At 36.7% G+C, this 25884-nt stretch overlaps 1 protein-coding gene across 4 annotated transcripts; it reads left to right on the top strand.

Annotated features, from left to right (window-relative positions):
- The first annotated feature begins 1272 nt into the window (after positions 1–1272).
- Positions 1273–25305, top strand: LOC134542245 (uncharacterized). 4 transcript variants are annotated; one of them, XM_063386342.1, is made up of 5 exons: positions 1273–1543; positions 8938–9864; positions 13187–13351; positions 15796–15924; positions 20038–21167. In XM_063386342.1, exons 1-5 carry the CDS (start codon positions 1539–1541, stop codon positions 20333–20335), a joined length of 1524 nt encoding a protein of 507 aa, XP_063242412.1. In that variant the 5' UTR covers positions 1273–1538; the 3' UTR covers positions 20336–21167. The 4 variants fall into 4 exon arrangements, with proteins under 4 accessions (XP_063242412.1, XP_063242416.1, XP_063242414.1 ...); XM_063386346.1 differs by lacking the exon at positions 20038–21167 and adding an exon at positions 24818–25305 and having other exon boundaries at positions 1279–1543; XM_063386344.1 differs by having other exon boundaries at positions 1539–1610; positions 20038–20400.
- The last annotated feature ends 579 nt before the right edge of the window (positions 25306–25884 follow it).

Below are 25884 nucleotides of genomic sequence, written 5' to 3'. Positions count from 1 at the left end.
GTCTTCCCGCGGGATCACACGTCCGCCCCGGCCCGTGAGTAAAACTCTACTGCCGCTTTGTGCCGGCTTGGGAGAGGAGGACGCGTCATGACGTGTCAAACTTTCTAATGCGCCGTTATTCCAATTTTATATTCATAATTAGTCATTATTATTGATAGGTCACTCGTATCGTAATGACATCTGTCTGAATTAGTTGGCGCAAGGCGTATAATAATAATACATAACAAAATATAGATTAATTATATTTGAAAATAAAAAGTCAAGCTGGAGACTTTCTGTCACTTGTCGACTACTTCAGTGGTTATTTGCAAGTAAAAACAGGGAGGTAAATTATATAGGTTAACACTGTGGTTAATTATTGGCGAAAAATATACATAAATTAATTTGTTGTAGTGCGGCGGAGGGATATGCCACACCAGTCGCGTAGCCAGGATTTGTGTATGGGGGGTGTTAAGAAGCATGCCCCCCCCCCCCCCCGCATTAAAGCCGTGGTCCGGGGGTCCTCCCCCGGGAAAATTTGGATTTTAAGGTGTAAAATAGTGCTATTTTAGCAGTTTTCGGTTCTTAAATTTAAATATTGTAATAATAAAAATTTTATTAATTTTAATATGAAATTTGTTTGAGTGATGAATAAGAAATTAATTAAAGATTTGGTGCTAAGGGGGGGGGTTTGAACCCCTAAAACCCCCCCCTGGCTACGCCCCTGTGCCACACCCGGCCAGATCCTTCCGCCGGCGCAGCACTCGTTGCATGGCGTTCGCCTCGTCGCACGAACTACACTTTGCTGCGCGCACGTGCGCGTTCGGTGCACACTCTTTTGCGAGACGATGAGGCATAGCGGTCTATGCGACATAGAGGAGCATTGGCGGTCGGCGTCAGTATGATATGCACATCAGTCCGTATTGATTTCGGCACACGTGGTGTACATACAATTAATGATATCAGGCATTTCAAGTTTTTAGTTATACATAGTTATAATGCATTATTTAGCTGTTGGACAAAAAAATTAAATTTTAATTTTTAGTTCATTCAGTTATAAAAGTTTTTGTTTTAGTTTTTTTAAACTTTAAGTTTTTTTCTAATATATATGAGATTTTGAATTCTTAGCCCAATGTTCGTATAAATAATAAAATAATAAAATTGGGATTATCATTGATTTTTCGCTCAACCTTTGTTCATTCTGTAGTTCACTTACGGATTACCGCAATGAACACTTTGATCAAAGATTAAAGATTTAAATTATTAAACACAGCATTTAAACCTGGGATGTGTGAAATATATTTTAAAAATAATTTCCTACGAAATATTACTATATATTTAAAAGTTATTTCTTTTATAGTAATTATTTTTTACGTAATATGAAATAATAATTTATTTCCCGCGTAAACACTATTATGCACTTTCTGCGGTGTTTACATTATAGGGCACTTCAACCAAAATTTAAGCGAAGTGTTTGCTTGTGTTTGTGAATGTAACTAAAACGTAAACTATTAAATGATATAGGTACAGTAGTGTGAAGTATTACTGTATTTTAGAAGATGACGTAAGTTTATGAAAATTTCATACATTTTTCGTTAACAATAAATTCGTGATGGCTATGAGACAGTAAGGTATACATGAAAATTTACTTTCTAATTTAGTCTTGTTTACAGTTTCGATACATTAGCTATCATGCAACAAATAACTAAAATATAATGACACAAATAAAATAATCCAAATTTTTATCATTTATTCATCATAACTATCAAAAATTTTGAATCGAAAATTGGGCGATGTCTTAGTGTAGTTTCGCCTGTGCAGTAACGTGAAAATACTGGCTCGTTTGTAGTGCTCAAAAACGCCATTTGATAATATTCTTGCATCGCAGCTTTTCCGTGAAGTTATAATATATGTTCAAAAATACTTATTTCGAACACAAGAGAAGTTCCTGTATTTAACTTAAAACAGTGTCTTAATATTCCTACTGGTTTCTGAGAAATTAAAATTTTTAGCTTACATTTAAATACCTGTGCATTTATTTGGCTGTTGCCATTGTTTTTTTTACTGATTGTAGTTTATATATTTGGTAGCCTGTGCAGATATGTGGCCCCCACCATTGTGTATTACCGCAGCACCTTTATTCCTTGGCCTTCTATGTATAAGTGTGTGTATATTTTGTATTTGGATTTTGTGATGCAGTGGAAGGTAAATAGAAACTTTGCACTCAAACCCAAATGTCAACCCTAGACAAAAAATTTTTTAGCAGGATGGTGACGTGAAGTGATAACTTGTTACGTGTAACAGCATGTAACATGACGTACAAGAAAAAATTATTACGTTTCATATATGTAATGACAAAAAATTCCTATCAAGTGTTGACACTTAGGTTTGAATGCACAGTACGGACACACTTTTATTTTTATTTTTATTTACCTTCCATTGCATCAAAATATCCAAATACAATATATATATGTTCTTAATGGAACACCACAGGATTGGCAATGCAATTAAAGCATATCATGGCGACGGTCGCTTCACTGCATAGGCTATCTAATGTGACCTACAAACGGAAATTTCTCAGATACCAGTAGGAATTAAGAAATGCTGTTTTCAGGGTAGATAAAGGATTGTCTCCAGTTTTCAAAAAAAGTATTTTCAGAATTTTATTATTGCTTCTCGGAAGAGCTGCTCTGTCAGAATATTGTTAATTATCGGACGTCGCAGCTTTTTAGAATGGAAAGAAAAAATCTGAAAACATGGTTTTCACTTATTACACAACACCTAAATTTACTCTGAAGGGATAGTTTCTTAATTCCTACTAGTTTGTGAAAAAAATAATAGTTATAGCTTACATTACCATACCAGCATCGGATGTTGCGGCTTCAGGGAACAGAACGCATATAAAAACGGAAAAATCTTTTTCAAGTAATAGAGACACTCTAAATGTACCCTGACAACATGGTTTTTTAATTCCTACTGGTTCGTGAAAAATAACAATTTAAAACTTGCATTACAATACCTGTGTTTTCACACTGCTGTCGCCATTCATTGTTTACCAGTGATAGTGTATCTCTTTATTTAACACAGCTGTAGCCAACTATGGAGAATTAAAAATATGCTAATTCTTCCATTTCATATACTTAAGTTTATCCCTGAATCCTGGTGACTTGATCTTGGTGGCATGATCCTGTTGGCTTAATCCTGTGGTAACTTACATGATGCTTGCTGTTTTAGTTCAATATGTCGAAAGATCCTTTACATAAAAAAAATTGTCATATAATAATGAATTATGATCGTAAGTTGATTAAAAAAGATTTTTTTTTTTCAATCTACAATCATAATTCTTTCTTATTTAGTAATTTATTTTATGTGCAGGATCTTCTGACGTACCAAACTAAAACAGCAAGCATCATGTACCACAGGATGAAGCCTACAGGATCATGCCATCAGGATCCAGGGATAAACTTAGCTGCATGAAACACCAGCAATAATGAACACAGAATATACAATGGCTGTGCAGCAATCAGGTCCCGCAAGATTTGAACCACGTGCCTGGGCTGCTACATCATTCTCTCTCCCTCTCCCCCTGCATGTTGTGTTTGCTCAGTTCCCCCCCCCCCCCCCCCCCCCCCCCCCCCCCCGAGGTTGGCACACGTGCAGTAACATGCGCGTAGTCTGTTTAAGACTTGAATTGCCTGGTCTTGAGGCTGATCGTCATTGTAGTTTGAGGTAGTAGGTACTTCTACGATAGGCCGAGTGACGGAACTCGGGGGGGAAATGTAAGTGTTTTGTTGCCTTGTGCAGGTTAGGCGGTGGCGCTGATCATAATATAGTTTATATTCCTCTCTATTTACCTTTATTTTTTTTTTTCAAAATTCCTTTTTGGCCGACACCCTGGATATTATGTTCGGGTTTAGCTTAGTTTGTGCATGTCATTTGTTTTTGGTTTTTGATTATGTTTAACTTTGTAGTTTTGCCCTGCGAGGTTGTCGCGTCCGTGATCACTCTTTTTTTTTGTGACAATTTTGTTTTATGCTAAATTCAGAGTTCCCCCATAGGCTTAGATGGAAATTTGCCTTTTATTTAAAGTGTTTTGGTATGAATCTTAATGTATGTCATTTGTCATCTGTGTAGCCTTGGGCCGAGCCCCAGTCTACAAATCTAAATAGACCTTTACGCTGCATGTTTTTCCACTGCTAGCTATTCCTTGGTATTCTTACCTTAGCAACTCATTATGTGTTTTGAAAATTGCGTTAATTATAAATCCCATTAAGACACGATCGTTTAATCATGTTAGTAAGTTTTATTATATATATATATTATATATATTATATATATATATATACATACACACACACATACACACACACACACATATATATACACACACACACACATGCATACATACACCTTTAAATTTATAATCAAAATGCTCGTGTGCGTGCAACCTCTTTTTTTATAATTGTATTTACCAATTATACTATATATTTGATGCATATTTCTGTGTTAAAGGCATTTTGTTTGGTAATTTTTGTTACCGTATTATGGCACAAACTTTTATAACCTTAGATGTATTTTAAGCTATCTGCAGTTAATCATTTATGCTTTGTTTGGCAGTTTGTTATAAAATTTCGATGATTTATTTCCGTTAACATCCATTGTGGGTCTGACTTTATTAAAGCCATCCACACACTGTAACACATGATTTTCAGTTTTATAGTTTTTATTCACACCCATCCACTGTCCACTGTATAATAGAATACAGCTTGGTATTTTGTCCCGGCAGTTGAGAGCCATGTCCATAACCCGACTTGTGTAGGCGTCGTTAGGCTTTCAGCTGTAATCAAAGAATTCTCTGGAAAGACTGCAAAATTTATTGTACTTCAGTGCACAGCTTGAATTCCTCACAGAAAATGAACGACGTTAACAATTCAATTCACATTTTAGGCTCCCATTAGACTCATTCATTACAATGTCACTTAAAATAGTACATACCTACTTTAAATGCAATGTAACAAACCAAACATTTCGTAATACAATTACATACTTATTCTAGTAAAACAATAAACTTGAAATAGAAGCATTAAAAATTCCTTACAACTGCAATACAGTCATTTAAACAAATTCCATTATTACAACAGCTACATTGACTCAAGTTCTCAAAAAAAAAAACTACACTGGTAAATATAAACAATATATGTCGGCGATTGCGTGAATACATAACTGTTATTTTTTCACAATTCAGTAGGAATTAAGAAACCTTCCTTATAGGGTTAATTCAGGAACATCTCTAACTCTAATATATGGAAAATATATTTATCGGGGGTAAATGAATGTTAGCAGCAGCGTAAAAGCACAAGTATTGTAATGTAAGATATAAAATTTAATTTTTTAACAAACTAGTAGGAATTACGAAACCATTCCTTGGGAGTAAGTTTAGCGACGAGTGTAGTGTGTGAAAACCATGTTTCCCGATTTATTTTCTTTCTGTTCTAAAAAGCAGCAACCTAAGATAATTACTCACCATTTTCAGATTTTCTTTTTTTTTTTTTGCGGAAAAGCCGCCAGCACACACAATCTTAAAGATTTTTTTGTCTAGCACTACAGTTGTTTTGTGCTTAGCCTGAATCCAAAGTATTTTGAAATTATAACCAGATTCTGAAAAACCATCTAGTAGAGAGATCCACGAAGTTGAGGGAAATTGGGGGTAAAATCTCTTAACAACGAGAAAAATATTGATGAGAAAACTGCAGCAAGTATCTTTGATATGTCATTTAATAGCTGTTGCTACATGTGAGGTTCTGATTGTAATGTCCCTGTCATTATTGAAGCAAGCTGTTTGCAATCACAGTAGGGACTCCGCACAGCACGCCTGCATTACTGTACAGGCGAATGTTAAAATTGTTAATGGCATGTGAAGTTCTTGAAATATATGTATGCGCGTGCCCAGAAAGATTAGAAATAAAACAAGGAACTGAATAAATCTATTTTTGGGTGTTTCTTTTTTGTTTGAGTTACTTACCCTCAGTAAACAATTACCAAATAAATTTAGGGGTATTTATTCTGTATCACATGTCCTTGTTCCTGATGGCATCATCGTGTATATATTGATCCTGTGGTACATCATGCTTGCTGTTTTAATTTAGTACATTGAAAAATCCTGGCCAAACAAAAACTTGAATATCACAATACAACAAACAAATTATTTCACATCTTGTGGAAATTTTTCTTTGGTACATATTTAACTTACAATCATAATTTATTGTTATGTCACAAGTTTTTGTTATGTCCAGGATATTTCGATGTACTAAGTTAAAACAGCAAGCATGTGCCATCAAGATCAAGGGATGAGATTGTATACGTGATATGGAACTGTCACTTATGCACCCACAAGCATAGTGGAAGCAGAAAGAAGTAATGAATGTAGTGAGTATTGAGGCTATAACTTCTCCCACCCGAATGCACAGGTGCTAGTTAAATAGTTATGTTTGCTACCTATGAAAAATAAATAATTTATAAGCTCTAAATTACTTTGTGATAAAGAATATTGTAAGGTATAAAATATGTTAAAATTTCATTTTAAAAGGTTATTCTGAATGATAGCACTTTTCTAAAATGGAAAATAAAAAAATTTCAAAATCCTTTTTTTACTTCTTGAAATGTTTTTGAGTTATTCTCTAAGAGGGTGTTATGATCCTTCAAGAAGTTTTTCAGTAGTTAATAGTTTTAATGTATGGTATATTACAAATATTGTAATATTGTAAGAAAGATAGCTCAGGTTGGGTTAGCAACATTTATACAGCAATGCTCATTTGACATAAATGGGTGGGTAGAACCTCGAATAAGCAAAAACATAGGATAAAAAGGATGTGTTATGAATAAATCTATTAAATATCAAAAGGTGTTATAATTTTACATAATACGTCCTTAATATCAAAAACAACAGAGAAATTTAACTAATAAATGAACTTAAAATTACAAATTTGTCTGAAGTTAAATTCAGTACCTAAAAAGTTCAGTCCTATAATTCACAGAGATTTCCTGGGATGTCGGTGAAACGTCAGATACTACGGAATATCAAGACAATCGAAGGTCAGATAAAAGAGAGTCAAATGTAATATAAAATAATTAGAACAGTTGGTTAGGAATCACTAATTTGAAATGTATCAGATTTTATCTAACTAACCTTCTTTGCTGTTTCATAGAATTTTTAGTGTATCTTAACCAACCACTCACACAATTTCAAAGTATTGTAACTAATGTAGCTAACTAAACCAACAACTGTTAACACAGTTTTGCAGTATTTTTCATGTAGCTAAGTTAACCTAACCAACCATTGTTACATTTTATGCCTTCAAAATGTCAAACAACTTGAAGTATCACAACGCCCTCTTAGAAAATGACTTGAAAAGTAATAGGAAACTCTTTTTCTCATTTAAATTTGTTATGCATAATTGTCATCAGTGAGCATGTTTAAATTCATAATTCCCACCCACCCACACCTTCTGCACAGTTCATGCCACCTCTCTTTTCACCATTTATGCTGCTCTCGAGAAGGTGCAGAAGTTGTAGATGTGCACCCTCCAGTAGGACGTGAGCACTGCTCCCGGTAGCTGCTTGGCTGCAGAAGTCGTAGGAGAGACAGCCCACGCGAACCAGGCCACAGTGTTTGTGTGCAAGCTTGCACTTATCAGCCAACATGTGGATACCAGTCTATGAATAAGTTTATTGAAGAATTACACATTGTAATCAAATTACAGATTGTGTTTTCAAAAAGACAATTCAGCATGGATGTATAAGAAAATTTTAAAATTTGACTTTGAGGCTACTGCAGATACGAGTTCTTGTGAGTTTTTTCTAAGCTTTTAGGTGACATTATGTACCAACTATGAACAGCTGTGGGGATGTTTTAAGTCCTGTCTGATCCTGTCGAAGGTAGAATTTCAATAAATACCACACTTTTAGAAGAAAACTTCCAGAAAGAGACACCAATTGCCAATATGACAGTTTTACTATATCATTAGACATGTCTCTTAGGATGGTAGGTTGTTATTTTCTTTCAGAAATAAGTTCTCGGACATGTTGGAAAAGAAACGTCAGTATAACTTATATTTATGAGCTCTCATGGATCTTGAAATTGCTTGGCTTTTGGGCTCTAGCCACGTAGAAGGTGAAGATGTCACAGACGTTTTGGTCCCCTTGCATTCACCATCTTCAGGGTTCCTGCTACTACGGCTGGATCCACAAGCCAAGCAACTTCAGCCAATGACCATGGAAGCCTGCGATACTCCTTTGATATTTTACTTCTTCACTTTTATTTAAAGCTGAGTCCCCTTACTTCAATATATGCTCTTGAACCATTTTCATGTTGATAAAATAATGTCATTTATATTATAGTATTATGACAGTACATGATTCTTCTTCTATACATTAATAAATTATAAGCTTTGATAAATTCATAAGTGAACTTTTTTTATTTTAGAATTCACTAAAGACAGCAAAAAAAAATTTATTTCACAGAACTATCTAGATAACAATTATATCCAAGGAAAAAGAAATGAATAAACATCGAGATAACTTTAATACTTACAAATTTAAATACAAAACCATTAAACATTGCATCCTTTTACTAACATAAGCACTCAGTTTTAAACATAAGATTTTCAATTCTGAACAGTAGCACTGAACAAAATATGGAATATCCCAACATTTACTGTGACCAGAATCGTTGCATTTAGTTAATTCCAGGGTGTAAGGGTATAAGGAACTACACGTGGTAGGCAAGTTACACTGCTGAATTGCTGCAGATACTTCAGAAGGGGCACAGGTAGAGTGAACATCTCACTGTAGAATAGTGCTGTTTGAACTGTTCCTCGTCACGCCCAGGGCAACCGGTCCCAGGCAGTGGGGTGGGGTCATGCTGGACCGAGGACTACTGCAGTGACGGCTGTGTTGCAGGTCCATGGTAGAAGGGGTGGTAGAGGAGGACAGCTTCAACAGCACGTCGTACTTCGACAGCCTGAAGCTGAACGCGTCCAACAAGAGCTGGGTGGAGCTCATGGAGGAAGAGGAGATGGAGGACTACAGTCGCGGCCCCTGGGCGCGTCCCGCAGGCACAGAGGAGAACATGGGCATGTCGGAAGTCACGACCGCGATGGACTACAAGCCACCGGGCCCCGGGCCCCACTGCAAGTCCGAGAGCCCTGGGCCCCATTGCAAGTCCGAGAGCCCTGGGCCCCATTGCAAGTCCGAGAGCCCCGGGCCCCATTGCAAGTCCGAGAGCCCCGGGCCCCACTGCAAGTCCGAGAGCCCCGGGCCCCACTGCAAGTCTGAAAGCCCCGGGCCCCACTGCAAGTCTGAAAGCCCCGGGCCCCACTGCAAGTCTGAAAGCCCCGGGCGGAGTGGCGAGCCCGCCGGCCCTAGCCCCGTACTTATCAAGCAGGAGGTGAAGAGCGATGGAGAAGAGGCGGAGGAAGTGGCGAGTGTGAAGTGCGAGGCGCAGGTGAAGCGAGAGCCGTGTGGTGCGGAGGTGAAGACGGAAGAGACCCTGCAGGAGCAGAGTCGCGGCTGCTCGCGGCCGCCAAACAGAGACGACGAGGACGCTAAGGCTTGGAGGCGGGAGCAGGAACTGGGACAGGACGACAAGAGGCGGTGCCGTGGGGACCTCGCGGCCGGGAGCTGGAGGCGGGAGCCGGGGCCGGGACAGGTCGACAAGAAGGAGAAGGATGAGGGCCACCCGGCGGAGCTGCTGTTCAACTTCGAGACTGCGCGCAAGAGGCGTCACCCCAGGAGGAACCCAGACGGTGACGAGGTGCACAAGCAAGGCCCACGCTACTGGGAGGGTCAGAATGCAGCCAAGAAGCAGCGCAGGAACTTAACACACAGGTGAGTTTACTTCTCTCAGCCCATCACATGTCATGCGTGAGCTAGTCATGCATTCTGGAATCACGGTGGCGCTTGAGTCACTAGCTCTGGCCAAATTTTCTCATGCCTAGTTTCTTATGTATTTTATTTATCACAAGTTATATAATAATAATAGCTGTTGAATTGCAAATTATTGTGTTATTATGTAATTTACGTTGATAAATTGGTTTTTCCGCCGCCAGAGAGAATGTGTGAATGTGCAGTTTGCCCTGTCTGCAGGCCGGTAAACACTGAAGAGTCTTTCAGCTTTCATGCATGAGCTGTCCGTAAACCACACGTGCTGTACGTTCCAAGCAGCACTTCGACACGCCACTGGCCGCTCCCCGGCGTACGGATCTCTTGAACAACGTCACAGTAGCACTGCTTCTCCACTAAATAAATAACCCGATTACTATTTATTGCGTGATATAATTCATATAATCACTTACGTAATAAGCGGCTAACAAGTCATTGCGTAATTATATTTTTTTTAAATAATGCAAATTTTCTATAAGTATGAATTTTGTGTGCTATAAAATCAAATTTCATAAAATAACTGTGCAAATCTAGATTCAAAATCAAGATTAACTTAAGACAGTTTATTGACTCTTTGAATAAACTTGATAGTTTGCGTTTACTCAGTATTTACTTTACGTTGTTAACAATGAAATAAACGTTGATCAGAAGCATGCAGTACTTGGACACGAAAATAAAGTTTTGAATTTCCTCATAGAATTAGTGTTGAAACCACCAGTTGTAGCAGGTGTAGCAGAGAGACTGCTCTTCGCAAATGGTATTAGCTGTTACGAGAGACTTCAAATAAAAAATAATTACATTTCTTTTACTTTGGTAAGTTGTCTTCACAATTTTACTGAACTTAATTACCCTACTAACATCACTGGGTAGAATTTAAGATTTTTATGTAGCCCATACAGGACCTCTGGAGGAAAGCAAAAGCAAGAGAGAGAAAAAAGTAAGGACAAAACTGGATCAAAATAATTAAAAGTATCCATATGAAGTTAATAACCAATAAATAGTCAAGAAAGTCATTTAGCTAGACTTACAAAGTAAATGGTACTCTAATCTGCAATCTGCAACTGTTTGAATACTAACAAGGCAATTATAATCAATATTTACATAGAGACTATCACTCAAAGTTATTAAAGGAGTACAAAAGGATAGCCTTGAATGTATTTTACTTACTTATTCGGTCCTTCACATCTGATGTCTTAGACAATGACTCGGCAGCGGTATCCCAATGTGTACCTCGTGAAAGTCTCGTGAGGTTGACGCCGACTCGCGCGTCTCGATACTGGAACTCTATCGTTGTCCAGTAATTGCTGGAACACTGAAGGTTCAGTGGTAGTGACCTTGAAATTTGCTGATCACTTTAGTCCTCTTCTGGTAGTGATGACTGGCCATGGAGTTCACACACAATATTCAACTTCTTCCTTGGAACTATTTCCTTATAATTCTCATAATTTGCAACTGGAATGGACTGTTTTACATTTCTTGAATTACTAATTCAACTGTCAATGGTATTCTGCGATATGATGGTCTTTCTTAAGACAATCAGCCTATCATCTTTTCAAAATAATAAAATATTAGTACACACAATTCTATTAATTTATTAATCATATAACTCAAGTAGGAAGTATGCTCTGCTAATAAAATATATTTATAACGTTCATCGAAAATATTCACCATTTGTAACGAGAAGTCACTGTTGAAGGTGCAGGCTTGACTCTCTTCTTCCTAACAGACTTCATGGCATCGATGGCTGTTAGCTGCTGACCAATCAAATTGTTGGTTAAAAATTTACATTATATTCAAAATAGTTCAATACCATTAACATTTATTTTCAATCTCAGAAATGATAGTACCAAATAGTTTTATAATTAAAACTAAAAATTTGGGAGCTGTTTTCTGCTTAAATCACTAATGACCACTGGCAAAAATGGTAGGATTCCTAGGGGGGCCCGCAGATAACATTGACCATTCCCATCCACAGACGGCCCCCAGGATCTACGCCGTGCTAATGACTGTATTAAAACACGACAGTTATGAAATTATACTGCTTACATACCATACGCCTGATTAGTCTCTATGTTAAAATGAAAATATTTTAGTGCAAAGAGTAAATACATATGATGTTAATTCAGCAAATCCAAAAAAAAAAAAAAAATACAATTGCAAAGAGAATATTACGTTAAACCATAGCACAATTTGAAATAAAACTGCAAAGCATTTAAATAGATGATAAAAACTTCTCCAGGCATGTGATTGGGGTATAGTACATATATCTCACAATTTCAGATATATGATGGGATTGTTCAATGGAAAGATTTAATAAAATGTTAAATATTTATTAACATTAAAATATGTTTACAATCTATTACAGTTAATAGTTTGCAAAGAATCAATTTTGTTGGTCTAGTTATATTTGAATAAATTGTTAAAATTGTTATTAATCTCTGAAGTAAAATCGTAGCTGTATAGATAGTAGGTACTTAAATACAATGCTGCTGAGAAGGTGCCTGCTATGTGCTTCATGTAGTTCAATTTTAGGTAGATTTCAAAGAAAGACTACTCATAGTAGCTATTACTATTGTGCGACTTCCGGAAACTTTTTATATAGTTTTTGTTTCATAGTCGTTAGACCCCAAAACCATCATCTCAAAAGAGTTTGTGTCTTTGTATATGTATAAAATTACATTTTTGTCTAAATATATTTTTGATACAAACCAACCATAACTACAAAGAGTTGAAAAAACAAGTGTTGGAGGACAAAAATAATCATAACTCCCTTCATTGGCACAACATCGAATTCGTTCAAATATTTTGTAAATCTTATCATTTTTATAAAACAAACTAAGTGGTTGGAATAAAAAAAAATAAAACTTCCATACCATGTGCGCTAGCTTATCAGATCTCATTTATTTTAAACTTTCTAAATTTTGTCTAAAATGTTGGCCACACACAGTCCTGAGAGGCGTGGCACTTGTGTGAGAGATGATGATGATGATGATGATGATGATGATGATGATGATGATGATGTCCAGCCAAAAACTTTCTCCTGCATTGAACACCTTCAAACCTTTACCTATAAGCATTAGGCCTCTTATTTGCTAGTCATGGCCGAGAATGTGTTGGTCAAACATGATGAATCCACGTCACCGCTACCGGGTCACGCACTTGGCTCAGGCCGTCGTCACACTTCTCATGTTCACGTGAGTGAGAAGGTAGCGAACAGCAGTGTGTAACGAGTAGCGGAGAGGACGTGAACGCTGGTGGTGGTGCCCAGGGACAGCTCGAGCAGCGGCAGCAGTCACGGCAGCCTCGACACCAAGAAGCAGAGGAAGCCGGTGGAGTACGAGAAGGACCCGGTGATACTGGCTCGCCGCCAGAAGCAGATCGACTACGGCAAGAACACGGTCGGCTACGACAACTACCTGCAGCAGGTGCCCAAGTGAGTGTGTTCGCGTCTCGGTCGCGTGGAGTGTCTGCACTGGGTCCGAGCGCGTACCTTCTCACTGCTAACCCAGCCCTGCTCTGCTGTGCTAGTGTTTCACAAGTTGTTTTATTAGTTTATGGTTAGTGTCTTCAAACAGTAAGCACGTAACACACATTATTTGTGCTTTTTCACAAAATACTCTTTAATAATCCAACTGCAGTAAAACCTCCATTAACGAATATTCTATTTAACGAAAAACCCCATGCAACGAAATAAAATTTTGGTCCCGCCGAACCTCCATAAGATCAATGCTGTTTTAACCTCTAAATACCAAATTTTATTTGTTCCGAAATAGTGAAATTCCCTATACAACGAACTGCCGCTTTTGAAAAACACGCAAAAATAAACATCTCCTACAAGACATCCACTAATTTTTTTGCATTCACTGCTTAAAAATATGTGTGTATAACCTTAAAATAATATGCACCATCGCAGAAGACAATAAATAAACAAAGCATCATGGATAAAACACGTCATGTATACATGCCACACTTTGTTCAAAATGGCAGGTACATTTAGCGCTAGTGGCGGAAACCTCTCGTACCATCGCTCTGGCAAGACGAACAATTAGTATATTTTGCGTTCTTATGGTTAAAGATGCGCACACGCAAATATTTTTAACTATGGTGTAATACAATTTCCGTTTTTTCAGTTTTCACTGTTGTTTATTTATTTCCACACGTAGTTACGTAAACCAACACGGTACTACTGTAAAATGAATTCTAATCCTAAAAAGCGGCGACAGATTGACGTTAAAATAAAATTAGAAATTTTAAATGCAGTTGATGAAGGTGGAAAAAAAAGTGATATAGCTAAACGTTTCGACATCCCGGCGTCTACACTTTCGACCATGTTATCCAACCGGGAACAGATCGAAAACAACGCTTCTCTGGTAGGAACAAATCAAAAACGTGTGAAAGTATGTAAAAATGATGATTTGGACAAGATACTTTTTGACTGGCTAATGGAGGCTAGGGCATCTAACATCGACGTCTCTAGGCCGATTTTACAAGAAAAGGCACGCCAGGAAGCACTGGGGATGGGAATTGATAATTTCCAAGCATCAAATGGTTGGCCATTAAACAAGTGTATTCTATGTACTTTTTCATGTTTAATTCCTCATATTGTATTAAACAGTCAGAAAGACAGTTCTAATCATTTATGTGAAGCTTTATGATGACTAGAAATATATCGTGCGAAACATCCATTTAACAAACCCCTTTACAACAAACACAACAAGTTTTGGTTCCTTCAGATTTGTTGAATAGAGGTTTCACTACTTTTTTTGCCATTAAAACTTTCTATCTGAGTGACATGTTAGTAAACAGGTGCCAATTGTTTAAATAATGAAATGTTATAACATTTACTGCCCCGTGACTAGTGCAGTCGATACGTACAGAGAACCAGTAGGGGATGTGTGGGTCCAATCATGTGCTTCGGCAAATGAATGTGTGCAGATGTACCAATGCAAACAATGTCTACTCTGATGCAGACAATCAAACCAACAAAGATCCTTTCATAGTAAAAAAATTTTAATGCAGTTGTTACAACCCAGTTCTTTCTGACTAGCTCAAATTTTGTCTGAATTGCAGTACATAAAAATACGTACCTGAATTTGTTGGTTCGAAAATACTGTTTAAGTTTTGAAAAAAACATGAATCTAAATTATATGTGATAAAAGTTTCTCAAGAAGAAACAAATTTTTACTGCTTTTTATTATCCTTTAATGAAATTTCACATTAGCACAAAAGGCCGCCATCTTCCGACCACAACACTGTTCCAGATAATTCACAAAAAATAGTAAAAACATAAACAAAAGCTCGTTGCTTCTAGAAAGACAGTTTACTTTAAAATAAATGGTACCAAAATGTTTGATGAAAAGATTATTTATTACTGCTATTAAATACCATAATTTCACATGAACTCATGGTACAAGTCAAGTGCTTATATACTTGGACGACGACGATATGACTCATGTTTACCTCGTTATGGGATGCAGTCAACGAGTTCTAGGTAAAAAGTCAGAAAATGTTTTATCAATTGGTGCCGCCCGGACCGCAGCCACAAAATTATTAACAAACAAATTTTTAACAACAAATTGTTTACAAGTAAAAGGCTTTAAAACCAAATGGTCTTAAACAGCCAATGGAAAATTTTGGCCGGAGGCCTGGCCACACTCGCAAGCCCTTGCGTGTGTGCGGTACACAGTCCATGTGAGCTGGAAGACACACGGGGAAGAGCGGAAACGAGGTAGAGTTGGAGCTAGGGATTTGCTAATTGACACGCCTACCTGAATATTTTATGATGATTTTGAAGTTGAATTGTGTGTTAGTTGGCATGGTACTTGGACGTGTACGTGGAACTTCTCCAGAGAGTGGTCGTGGTTGTGGCTGTGGCAGGCAGAGCCGGACGCGGCAGCACCCCAGGACGCCGCCCAAGTACATGAAGTACAGCCGGCGGGCGTGGGACGGCATGGTGAGGATCTGGCGTCAGCAGCTGCACCTCTGGGACTCCCCCTCCGAGAACACGTGAGTGCGCCTGTCTGTCTCCGGCCCTCAACACAAACCTATTCAATTAATTGAATTGTCGTGGGTAAGGGGAGCGGGGGAATACTGCATCAGTCACAAGGGGAGAACGAGGTAATAACTAGAGGTGTAAAAGTAACGAAAAAAAGCGTACTCGTATGTATTCGTTACTATAACTATCAGTACTCGTTACTGTCGTATCGTTACTCGTTACTTCTGGTACCGCATAACATGCAACGAATCGAGTCGTATTGCGTACGCGTACAGTATGACGTAGCGTAAATAATAATAAATAGAATATATACAATTAACAATATTTGATAATTAACAGTTATTGTTAACCAAGAAACAATTAAATCTCATTAGAGCGGCTTTATTATATTATCTCTTTTAAGATAAAAAAAAAACGTGAAAATTCGCGATAATAAAAAACAAAAACGTACACATTTCTAATTTGTAAAAAATACTTTCTTTCGTTGTTTCTGTTCCAATCTCAAAGTTTGTCTACACACACAATACCTTTAATAAACAGTAAAAAACTTGGACGACGAATTTCCAAATATATGCTTTACTTAATAAACAAACATCGTTCTTTGTAACGTAAATTCATCGAATATGCACGCGCATGCGTGAAACATACGAAACATGCGAGTAACGAAATGCAGCCGTGTGTAACGTTTCGTTACTCGTATATAGACGGCGCACCCGTTACTCAGTAACGAATACATACGGTTTGCTACAGCTCTAGTAATAACCACAACGAAGCAACAGGTGAGTTACTCTACAGGTGAGCATGGCCGCCCGGCCACGTGTGAGGTCATCAGGTGGTGGTGGTTCTTTAAATACCACGTGGCGGGGAGTGCCCTCTGCAGTTGACGTCACGGTCGGCGGTGGCCATCTGGGTTCATGTTTTGGTAACTAGGTAGCACTGGTGTTATTTTTACTAATAAAAATCTGTATTGCGGCGGGCGAGCAGCCGACTCAAAGGTCACAAATCCTCAAGCCGCGACGTTAGCAACTAGACCAGAGTGACTTGTTGGGGGATAAAGAACTAAAAAAAGAATATATACTATACATATTCGGCTGTGAAAAAAAAAATTCTAAAATACTGTTGTTTGCTGGGGAGAAAGAGGCCACCATCTCTTTTTTATAGTTGCTGGCACAAAATTCGAACACCAGAAGCGCACCAAGTTAAAACACCGCCATATTTATTTATATTTATTTTTTGTATTGACAGTAAATTCAAAATAAACTAGTGGGTACCAATGACTTTGTAGTCTGCTACAGTCAGACACCGCTATCGTTTTTTATACTTGTGGCACCAAATTTAAAAAGCTATGTTTAAATTATGAAATACTGTCGTCTGCTAGGGTGTCAGAGGCTGCCATATTTTTTTTATAGTTGCTGGCGGTATTCAAAATAATGAAGCCACCGTTTTTTTAATTTTAACACTGGTTATAAATTCAAAATAACCAGAGGGCCCAAATCATGTGATCGTCTGCTAGTGTGTCTGAGACCACTATTTTTTTTATATATATTACTAGTTGCTGGAGCCAAATACAAACATCTAAAAGTCACCACAATTTAACTTTTAAAAAACGTAACTGGTAAATGTCTCCCCATTTAAATAAAAAAAAAGTTAATAGTAAAAGGTACCACAGTTAAATTTAAAAATTTTAACTGCTTAAGTATACCACATTTAAATTTAAAAAAACCTAAATTGTAAACTTCAATGTAAATATCAAAAGGTACCAATTACTTTGTTATGTGCTAGGAGTAAAGCACATTTTTTAACATCTTGGATTGACATAGGATGCCAAGGATTATACATTTAAAAAATATTGTATATGATAAATATAGCGATATCTGTTAATTTAAAAAATCTTTATCCTTCATGTAGTTACGCTCGTCACTCATTCATTGAGAGATATGTATGCCTGGAGCAACATCATGAAGCACAAATATGAGCTTACTCCATAGAGATGTGTATAAAACATAAAATGGAAGTGTATCAATAGAGTAACATTTGAAATACATTTACATAAGTGGAAAATACCTTAATTATTAAATTAAAGTACTGCCTTACAAATAACTTTGCTTATAGTTACTAAACAGGCATACAGTAGAACCCATTTATAGTGAACCCGCCTATAAATAATTCCTGTTTATTTTGAATTTCCGTCTCAGTCCCGGCAAAATGATGTGAGGTTATGTATTAATTTATTGGATATAGCGCACAACTTTTGTCAATGTTGATACGTTTTCCCGTGTACCACGAAAAAATTTTGTCAACATAATGCACATTTATCTCAAATATTTTCATATAATTACAACTTTTTTCAAAAAAGTCTATTCTGTATCACATTGAAGTTTTTCTCCGCAATACGCTACTCGATTGTCCATTGTTCATAATATAAACAAGTCGTATTCGAGTGGTCTCGGTAGGCTATGTGTTGCTAAAAATGGTGATCAGTTGGGTGAAAATAAAAAATAGTTTTCCCTGCATAGTTAAAGAATGGGCGAACGCGTGTACATTTAATATGTTATCAAAATTAATCATAAATTACCGCCACACAAATACGTATGTACATTATAGCAGCCAATTCAATATTTTTACGTCTCATTTTATCGTTCACGTTTCGGACATTTTGATCGAGTAAGGTTCGTAAGACTACCACTAGATAGAACTCTGTGAATTTTTCCATAGAAAGTGAGAAAATTTTGTTCCAGCTTTAGCAACTGCAATACTAAATGATACGTAGTGATCTTGATGCGCCAGACTCGTTATTTTTCGTTTATTTACTTTTGTCTGTAAAAATAATTCTGTGTTATTAAGCTGCAAATGTGCTTCAATAAGAAATAAGTATACATTAAAATGGATGAAAAACACGGTAAAAAACCTAAGGCATTATCTGTGCGAGATAAACTGGACATAATTGAAAAGGTAGACTCCAACCCTGCTGTCCCGCACGTGATAATAGCAAAGGAACTGGGAATTGCAACATCCACATTGAGTTCAATATTAAACAAGCGGAACAATCTTCTTTCTCAAGCTGCGAATACGTCACAGAATATCAAACGCCTGAAAAAAGGAAAATACGCCGATGTCGAAGAACCATTAATAGAATGGTTCAAACAACAAAGAGCACTAAATATACCTTTGAATGGTTGCATTATACGGGAAAAAGCGCAACAAATCGCACTGAGACTCAACATTGACTTTCGTCCTTCTAATGGCTGGCTTGATCGCTTTAAAAACAGGTTCAATATTGTGTACAAAACAATAAGTGGAGAGGCAGGAAGTGTAAGGCAGGAAGAGGTTGATGTGTGGAAAAAGTTACTACCAGGCCTACTTTCAGACTATGAGCAGAAAGACATTTTTAATGTAGATGAATTTGGCTTGTTTTACAATCTACTCCCAGACAAGACTTTTGCTTTTAAAGGAGAAACTAGCCATGATGGGAAAAGGAGCAAAGAGCGATTAACTGTTTTGGCTGGAGCCAACATGGATGGTTCTGAGAAGTTGCCACTCCTGGTCATTGGTAAACCAAAGAGTTCAAGGTGCTTCAAAAATACGGGAGCCTTGCCATGCAAGTATGAAAGTAACAAGACTGCCTGGATGACGTGTGCTATTTTTGAACAGTACTTGCGATCTCTCGATGTGAAAATGGGGTGCGAGAATAGAAAAATCTTGTTGTTCATGGACCACTGCCCTGCCCACCCAGCATCAGTTCCTGGATTGCGAAATGTTACAGTTTGGTTTCTTCCAGCAAACTCAACATCAGTTCTTCAACCAATGGACCAAGGGATCATTAAAGTGTTGAAGCAACAATATCGCAAAAGGCTTGTATGCAAAGTAATTCTAAAGATGAAACCTGGATCCTCTCTGTACAAACTGTCAATACTTGATGCAATGCACTACATAGTCGCTAGCTGGAATTCCATTGAAGAAGCAACAATTGCTAATTGTTTTAGGAAGGCTGGCTTTCACATAGTTTCTTCGTCTGTAAGTGAACCTGATAGTGACAATGAGGATGATGATGATGCTGATGGAGAAGATGGTGATCATACTGTTGCATGGAATAGATTGCAAGAAAACTTGAATTATGTTTGCAGCTTCCAGGCTTATGTGGCAGTTGATGATAATCTTTTGCCATGTGACGAGCAGACTGTTGAAGAGCTGTGTGATGGACAGAAGAACCAAAGTGAAGCAGAAGAAGAGGATGAAGAAGAGCAAGAAACACCACGACCAACAAGTGCAAATGCTCTGGACAGTTTGGGGATTGTCCAAAGTTATATAGAGGCAGTTAGTAATGTTCGAGATCATGTGTGGAAAAGTATTTTCAATTTGGAGCAGTTTCTGTTTTCACAGTCATTGAAAACTGCCAAACAGAAGAAAAAAGGTGACTTTTAAAAAATAAAAAAGAATGATGAACATGTTACACAATAAACGTGAACACTTACAATTAATTTTTGATTTGTAAATGCAACTAATTCAGAAATACACATACATACAGTATATACATGTACTTATTCCATTTATATTTAAGTACAGATGAAATTTCAAACAAAAGTTTGTACATGTGTAGTGCATTAAAAATAATATCTGCATTTGCTCATAAAACTGTTGCTTTGAGTATTTTCATTCGTTCTTTTCTTGGCTTAGGCCTATGTGTAGTTAAGATTTTGCTTTTGAGGATGTATTGCCAATATAAAAGTTTTCCCAGATATAAAGTTTCCCCTCTATAGTGAACATATAAACTACTCCCTTCAGATTCATTATAACAGGGTTCTACTGTATATATGAAAGTTTGGCTCTAAACAAAAATGTTGGAAATAGTTTCCTTTTTAGGATTCCAAGGTTGCGTCACTGGGAATTTTTTTTAATGATTTTTTAATTTTGTACTCATGGCCTTTCGATAATTTTTTTTTAATATGGTTATATCTTTAAAGTTCATTGTTCATAATTTTTTTCAAAAATCTTAAGATGTTTTTGTCTTCTATATATGTGTGTGTGTAAATGTAGGACCGAAAGTTTTTTTAAAATTTGCTTTTTTGTAGTTATGTCTTTTTGAATATTTATATTCCTGCTTAGATTCTTTACTGTATAAATAAATAATTGAATTAACTACTCCAAATGTAACATGGAACACAAGGAAACCAAACTCTATTTGTGTATTTGCTTTGCAGTTATAAATGTTTAATTTAGGTTTATAAACAACACTTAATTAAATTTTTGACAGTGCTAACATTGAGTTGCAATTTTAAATATTAAAGTTTGCCATTGCCTGTAAACTGCCCAACTATAGTTTATACTCTTGGTACAAGAATATTCGGAGTGTTTGTACGCCAATCCAGGGTGTATGCTTGTTGCATCAAGCGGCAGTGCCATATCATTTAACTCACCTGATACATATATGGCCTTTTGTGGTAACTGTGTGCTGCAATCTGAGTTAGTCTGTCACTTCACTTGTGCCATTATTTCCAACTAGAGGTGATTCTGTTGTAACTCTTTAAAAATGTTCTGTTCAAATAATGTTTACGTGTAACAAGGATATTTGTAGCCTATTTTAAGAAACAGTTGTTAAGGCATTGAATTATACAAAATTTTGAGTTAGCACTTAAAAAGGATTTGAACTTTTGTGTCTGCAGTATGAGTTAGCAAAATATGAGAAAGATATGTTAAATAACAAATAACACGAAACATATGTTTCTCTGAACAAAATGAATATCATAATTACAGTACAAGATAATGCAATCCAACTAACATTGCTAACAACTTTAATGTTTAACTTTCTACATTATTTATTGTAAGAATGAAATGGTGGGACAAGAAAGCTTCCTATTTTGAAGTACTTAAATTGTAATGAATGCCCTTTTTTTAAAACCATTTCTGCATCAACAAAGCACTGTTTCTTCCAATCTGCATTTATCAATCTACATTTATTCCAGGTTTGTATCAGTGGGGTCTTGTTTTGGTGTTTTTGTGGACTGCTTGGATTTTTTGAGTTTTAAAATAAGGCTGGAGACTAGTACTTAACTCAGCTCTAAACTGGGACCACCCGTGCACTGAAGTCAGCTTGTATTCTAGATAGTATTACAGTAGATTCTTGTTATAAAGTACATCAATAAAGCCTCCACTTTTATACTTAGTAATGAAAGTACTTTATTCTGAAAGTTACCTTTAAAACGTAGTATTTTTGAATTTTTAAAAATAAAGTGTAGTAGGGGATCAAATGTTATATTAGCTTGGAAGCAAATTATTTTAAAACAACAAGAATTAAAAAAAAAATACTGAACTTAATACAGTAGTCTAAATTCTAGGCCTTCATATACAAAATTTATATCTGTCGAACACAAAATGACAAATGGGTTAAACTATTTTGCTGATATGTACATTTATTGGGATAGAATTCCCTCGTCATCTCCTAGGCGAAGTCTCTTGCGACCAGCAGATAAAGATGACTGTTCATACAATTTAATAATTTTTTCGTAGTCTTTTATTATTGTTGACAGTGCAGTGGGCACCAAACCAAACGACCGTGCCACATCTGCATTTTTCCTGCCTTTGTCAACTTCCTTTAAAATTTCCACTTTTTTTCTTTCAAAGTAAACTGCTTGTGTTTCTTTTTATCTTTTTTGCTATCCATCCTGATTAAAATATTCAATCAACAATACCTATTGTTTGCCTTGTGCCATGTCAAACGTAAGCAAACCTCGCATCCATAGATAACGATAGCACCACATTAGTCGCGCGCGTCGCGAGCATGGCTATGCCAGACAACATTCCTATCTTCATGGCAGTACAAATAAAGCGTGTCGGCCATGTTGTGATACCAAACCATGGTTGCTACAGGACTAGAAAACCGGGAAATGTCAGGGAAATTAAAATGGTCAGGGAATTCCGGGAAACGTCAGGGAAAATTCTACGAATCCTGGAAATTTTAAAGTTGCTTATAAATTCAAACAAAGCTTTGTTTTGATGCGCTCGTACCGCTACCGAACGACTCCGCTAAAAGGCTGCTGCTTAAGGCACACAGCAATTGCAACTATTTTTTACTTGGTCTACGATTGTCCGTTGCAATAGGCTGTTACAACCACCCACCATAACTTCTGGCCAATCCAGGCACTCGTTTGTTCACTAGCCAACCCGGCCTTCATTTGTTTGTGTTTTGATCCTTTTTAATTTGCCCTTGAGACTTTGTGTTTTGTTCCGTTCCATGCAGTGTACTACAGAACGGGCATGGCGTCGTTTATCTGTTGAAGGCTATTTTCACGTGGAATAAGATGAGTACAAAGCTTATTACGTGAATTTAAAGGCGTTGTTTCAGGTGAAGTTAGTTTTTGATGTGATCATAAGAAAATAAAGTGCATTTTGATAAAGAAGCAATACCAATTCTCATTTTGAAAACTACCAAGCTGATACGAAAACACGTGGCTTTTGTGTGCGGTTATGTTTTTACATTTTTTCTAACTATTTTTTTTAATTACTTTTTTTCCAACCGTTATAATCCGTGAGTTCTGTTGCGTGACACTTACATTGTGTATAAAAAAAATATGCATAACTGAACATTTTCCCCCCCAGAATTGTAAGTTAACATTGTAAGAATGTAAGAGTATTGCATGTTGTAATGCTGCTATTGTAATTCTCTAAGTAGGCCCGTTATATTGCTAGGTGTGAATTTGTAATAGTTTTTGTATTTGTTAGTAATATTTTTTTAAGAATTCATAAACAATAATTTTTTAACCTAACTTGAAAATATTAATATGTTCTTTTTTTTTTTAGCTTAGAGATGTCGAAGAAAACTACTTTTAAGGAGAATTGGCTCAAGGAGTCACAGTTTCAGCATATCAAACCCTCTGCTACAAACATAAATTCTGCGTACTGCACTTTGTGCTACAAAAGTATTCAACTCAGCAATATGGGCCGGAGAACTCTCTCCAGCCATGTCGAAGGAAAAAAAACACATTCGCAATTCTGCCGTCAAAATAACACAGTAAAAAAACCTTATTTTACCTCATGTTGAATTTTTTATATTACATTTATCATATGCACGATAATATTTATGGTATGTACTTCATAAGAAAGTCAGGGAATTTTTCTCTTAAATTTCTGGAAAACAGGGAAAAGTCAGGGAATTCTAAGATTCTATTTCTGTAGCAACCATGCAAGAGGTTAAAATATAATTTTTATTTAACGTTTGTATCTGCGTTAATAAAAACTTTTAGAATGTGCTTTACAAATAACCAAAAGCTGCGCAGCTAAAAACAATTGTACTTGTTAACAATTCTTGAAAGCGATCATAGTGTACATTTATATTAAAGAACCCCGCCGCAAACACAGTAACAATTATGTAAAATTTTCCTGATAACTGGAAAAGAATGGTTGTAATGAAAGGTACGATACGTTTTTAATGTTAAAGTGAAATATTTTTACATTGTTTACATTGGTGTTTTGAGCGGGAATTTAAAATCATACGTTGAACTGAAAGATACGTTATTCTGAAGTACGTTGTAACGGAATTTCACTATATTTGGAGTTTGTATACTTGCCTCCCACCGAGGCTATCTGGAGTTAAGCATTAATTATTTTGAAAATGGGAAACGTAGCAGCGGTCATCTCAGGATACTTCCTTCCTTTTCCCACTCATCTCGTCACAGACATAGTCCTTAATGACTGTGTGAAGGAGATCCACCTCCATCCCTCCGTGTGTTGCGAAGTCGTGAAGCAGTCACGGTTGTGGGTAGGAGAGTCAGTGACACTGTGCACCGCCCTCTGTACATAAACTGCAGTGAGCAGCACTATCAAAATATTGCAGTCCAGACAGAAAAAGTTGCCTTCTTTCAAATTTTGTACCAAAATGGTGAAAACGTCAAGAAGCACGTTGTGTTGCAGCACCGACGACTTGGAGCTGAAGGACGAACCGGCTGAGGACTGGGAGGCCAGCTCCGGGGACGAAGACAAGAAGGACTTGTCGCTGGCGAGCGACTCGGAGGAGCCTCTCAACCTGTTTGACCTGGGCCTCTGAGCGCCCTGACCCGGGTCGGCCCCTGACTAGCGCACCGACGCGCGACGCTTGTTAGCCCCTGACCAGCGCACCAGCGCGTGACGCCTGCTGGCTCCTGACTCCGGCTCGCAGTGCGAGATGGGAAACTGCATTTTTACTGAAGCGATATAGTGATTTTCACACGATGACGATTAGTGTGGGTGGTTTCGGGCAAAATACGCTCAAGTTGCTACAAAGATTTCACCTTTTGAGGTATTATAAACTCAAACACTAAAGAAATATGCAAGCATTAGTTTTACTTGGTCACTGAATACTTACGTATTTCTGAATTATTGTAGTTTTTATTTATTTACGTTATGCGCAAAAATGTTTTTTTTTTTTTTTTTTTTTTTTTCGTTAATTTTTAGTGTTTTTTCTAAACATGGGTTTTTCTTTTACACTATAACTTTTCAGTGTATGATATTGTTACTGAAACTGCCAGATAGTTACCAATTTTTCAGTTGGGTTGCACCTATACTAATTATCACTAAAATTGATAGTATTATTATCAGTACTTTCTTAAATTTTTACTGATGTTAATGTTACTTTGAAAACCAAATACAGACAGCGCAATATACCTGCCAACTTTACAAGAACACCTTCAGTAATATTTGAATAAAACTCAAAATATGCATTGATTCAATCAGTGTTAGTGAAACATGCACCCTAAATAAAGCAACATCCTAAACACATCAATAGTTTAATGGATGCGTACCTGTATTAAATCAACTTAAAACCTAAAGGACTAATTAAAGTACATATTAAAAGAAACAAAACTATAGAAAACCAGAGCGTAATTGATTCAAATATAGGTGAACTTACCAAGAGATATTATCAATTGCTTTGGATTACAATTAAAATATATATTTTTAAAAAGTCACATGCATGTACACAAGTACAACAAAAAAAAAGTGGA

Source organism: Bacillus rossius, assembly GCF_032445375.1.
Source record: "Bacillus rossius redtenbacheri isolate Brsri chromosome 4 unlocalized genomic scaffold, Brsri_v3 Brsri_v3_scf4_2, whole genome shotgun sequence".
NCBI lineage: Eukaryota > Metazoa > Arthropoda > Insecta > Phasmatodea > Bacillidae > Bacillus > Bacillus rossius.
This window is presented reverse-complemented; position numbering and strand designations above follow the sequence as displayed.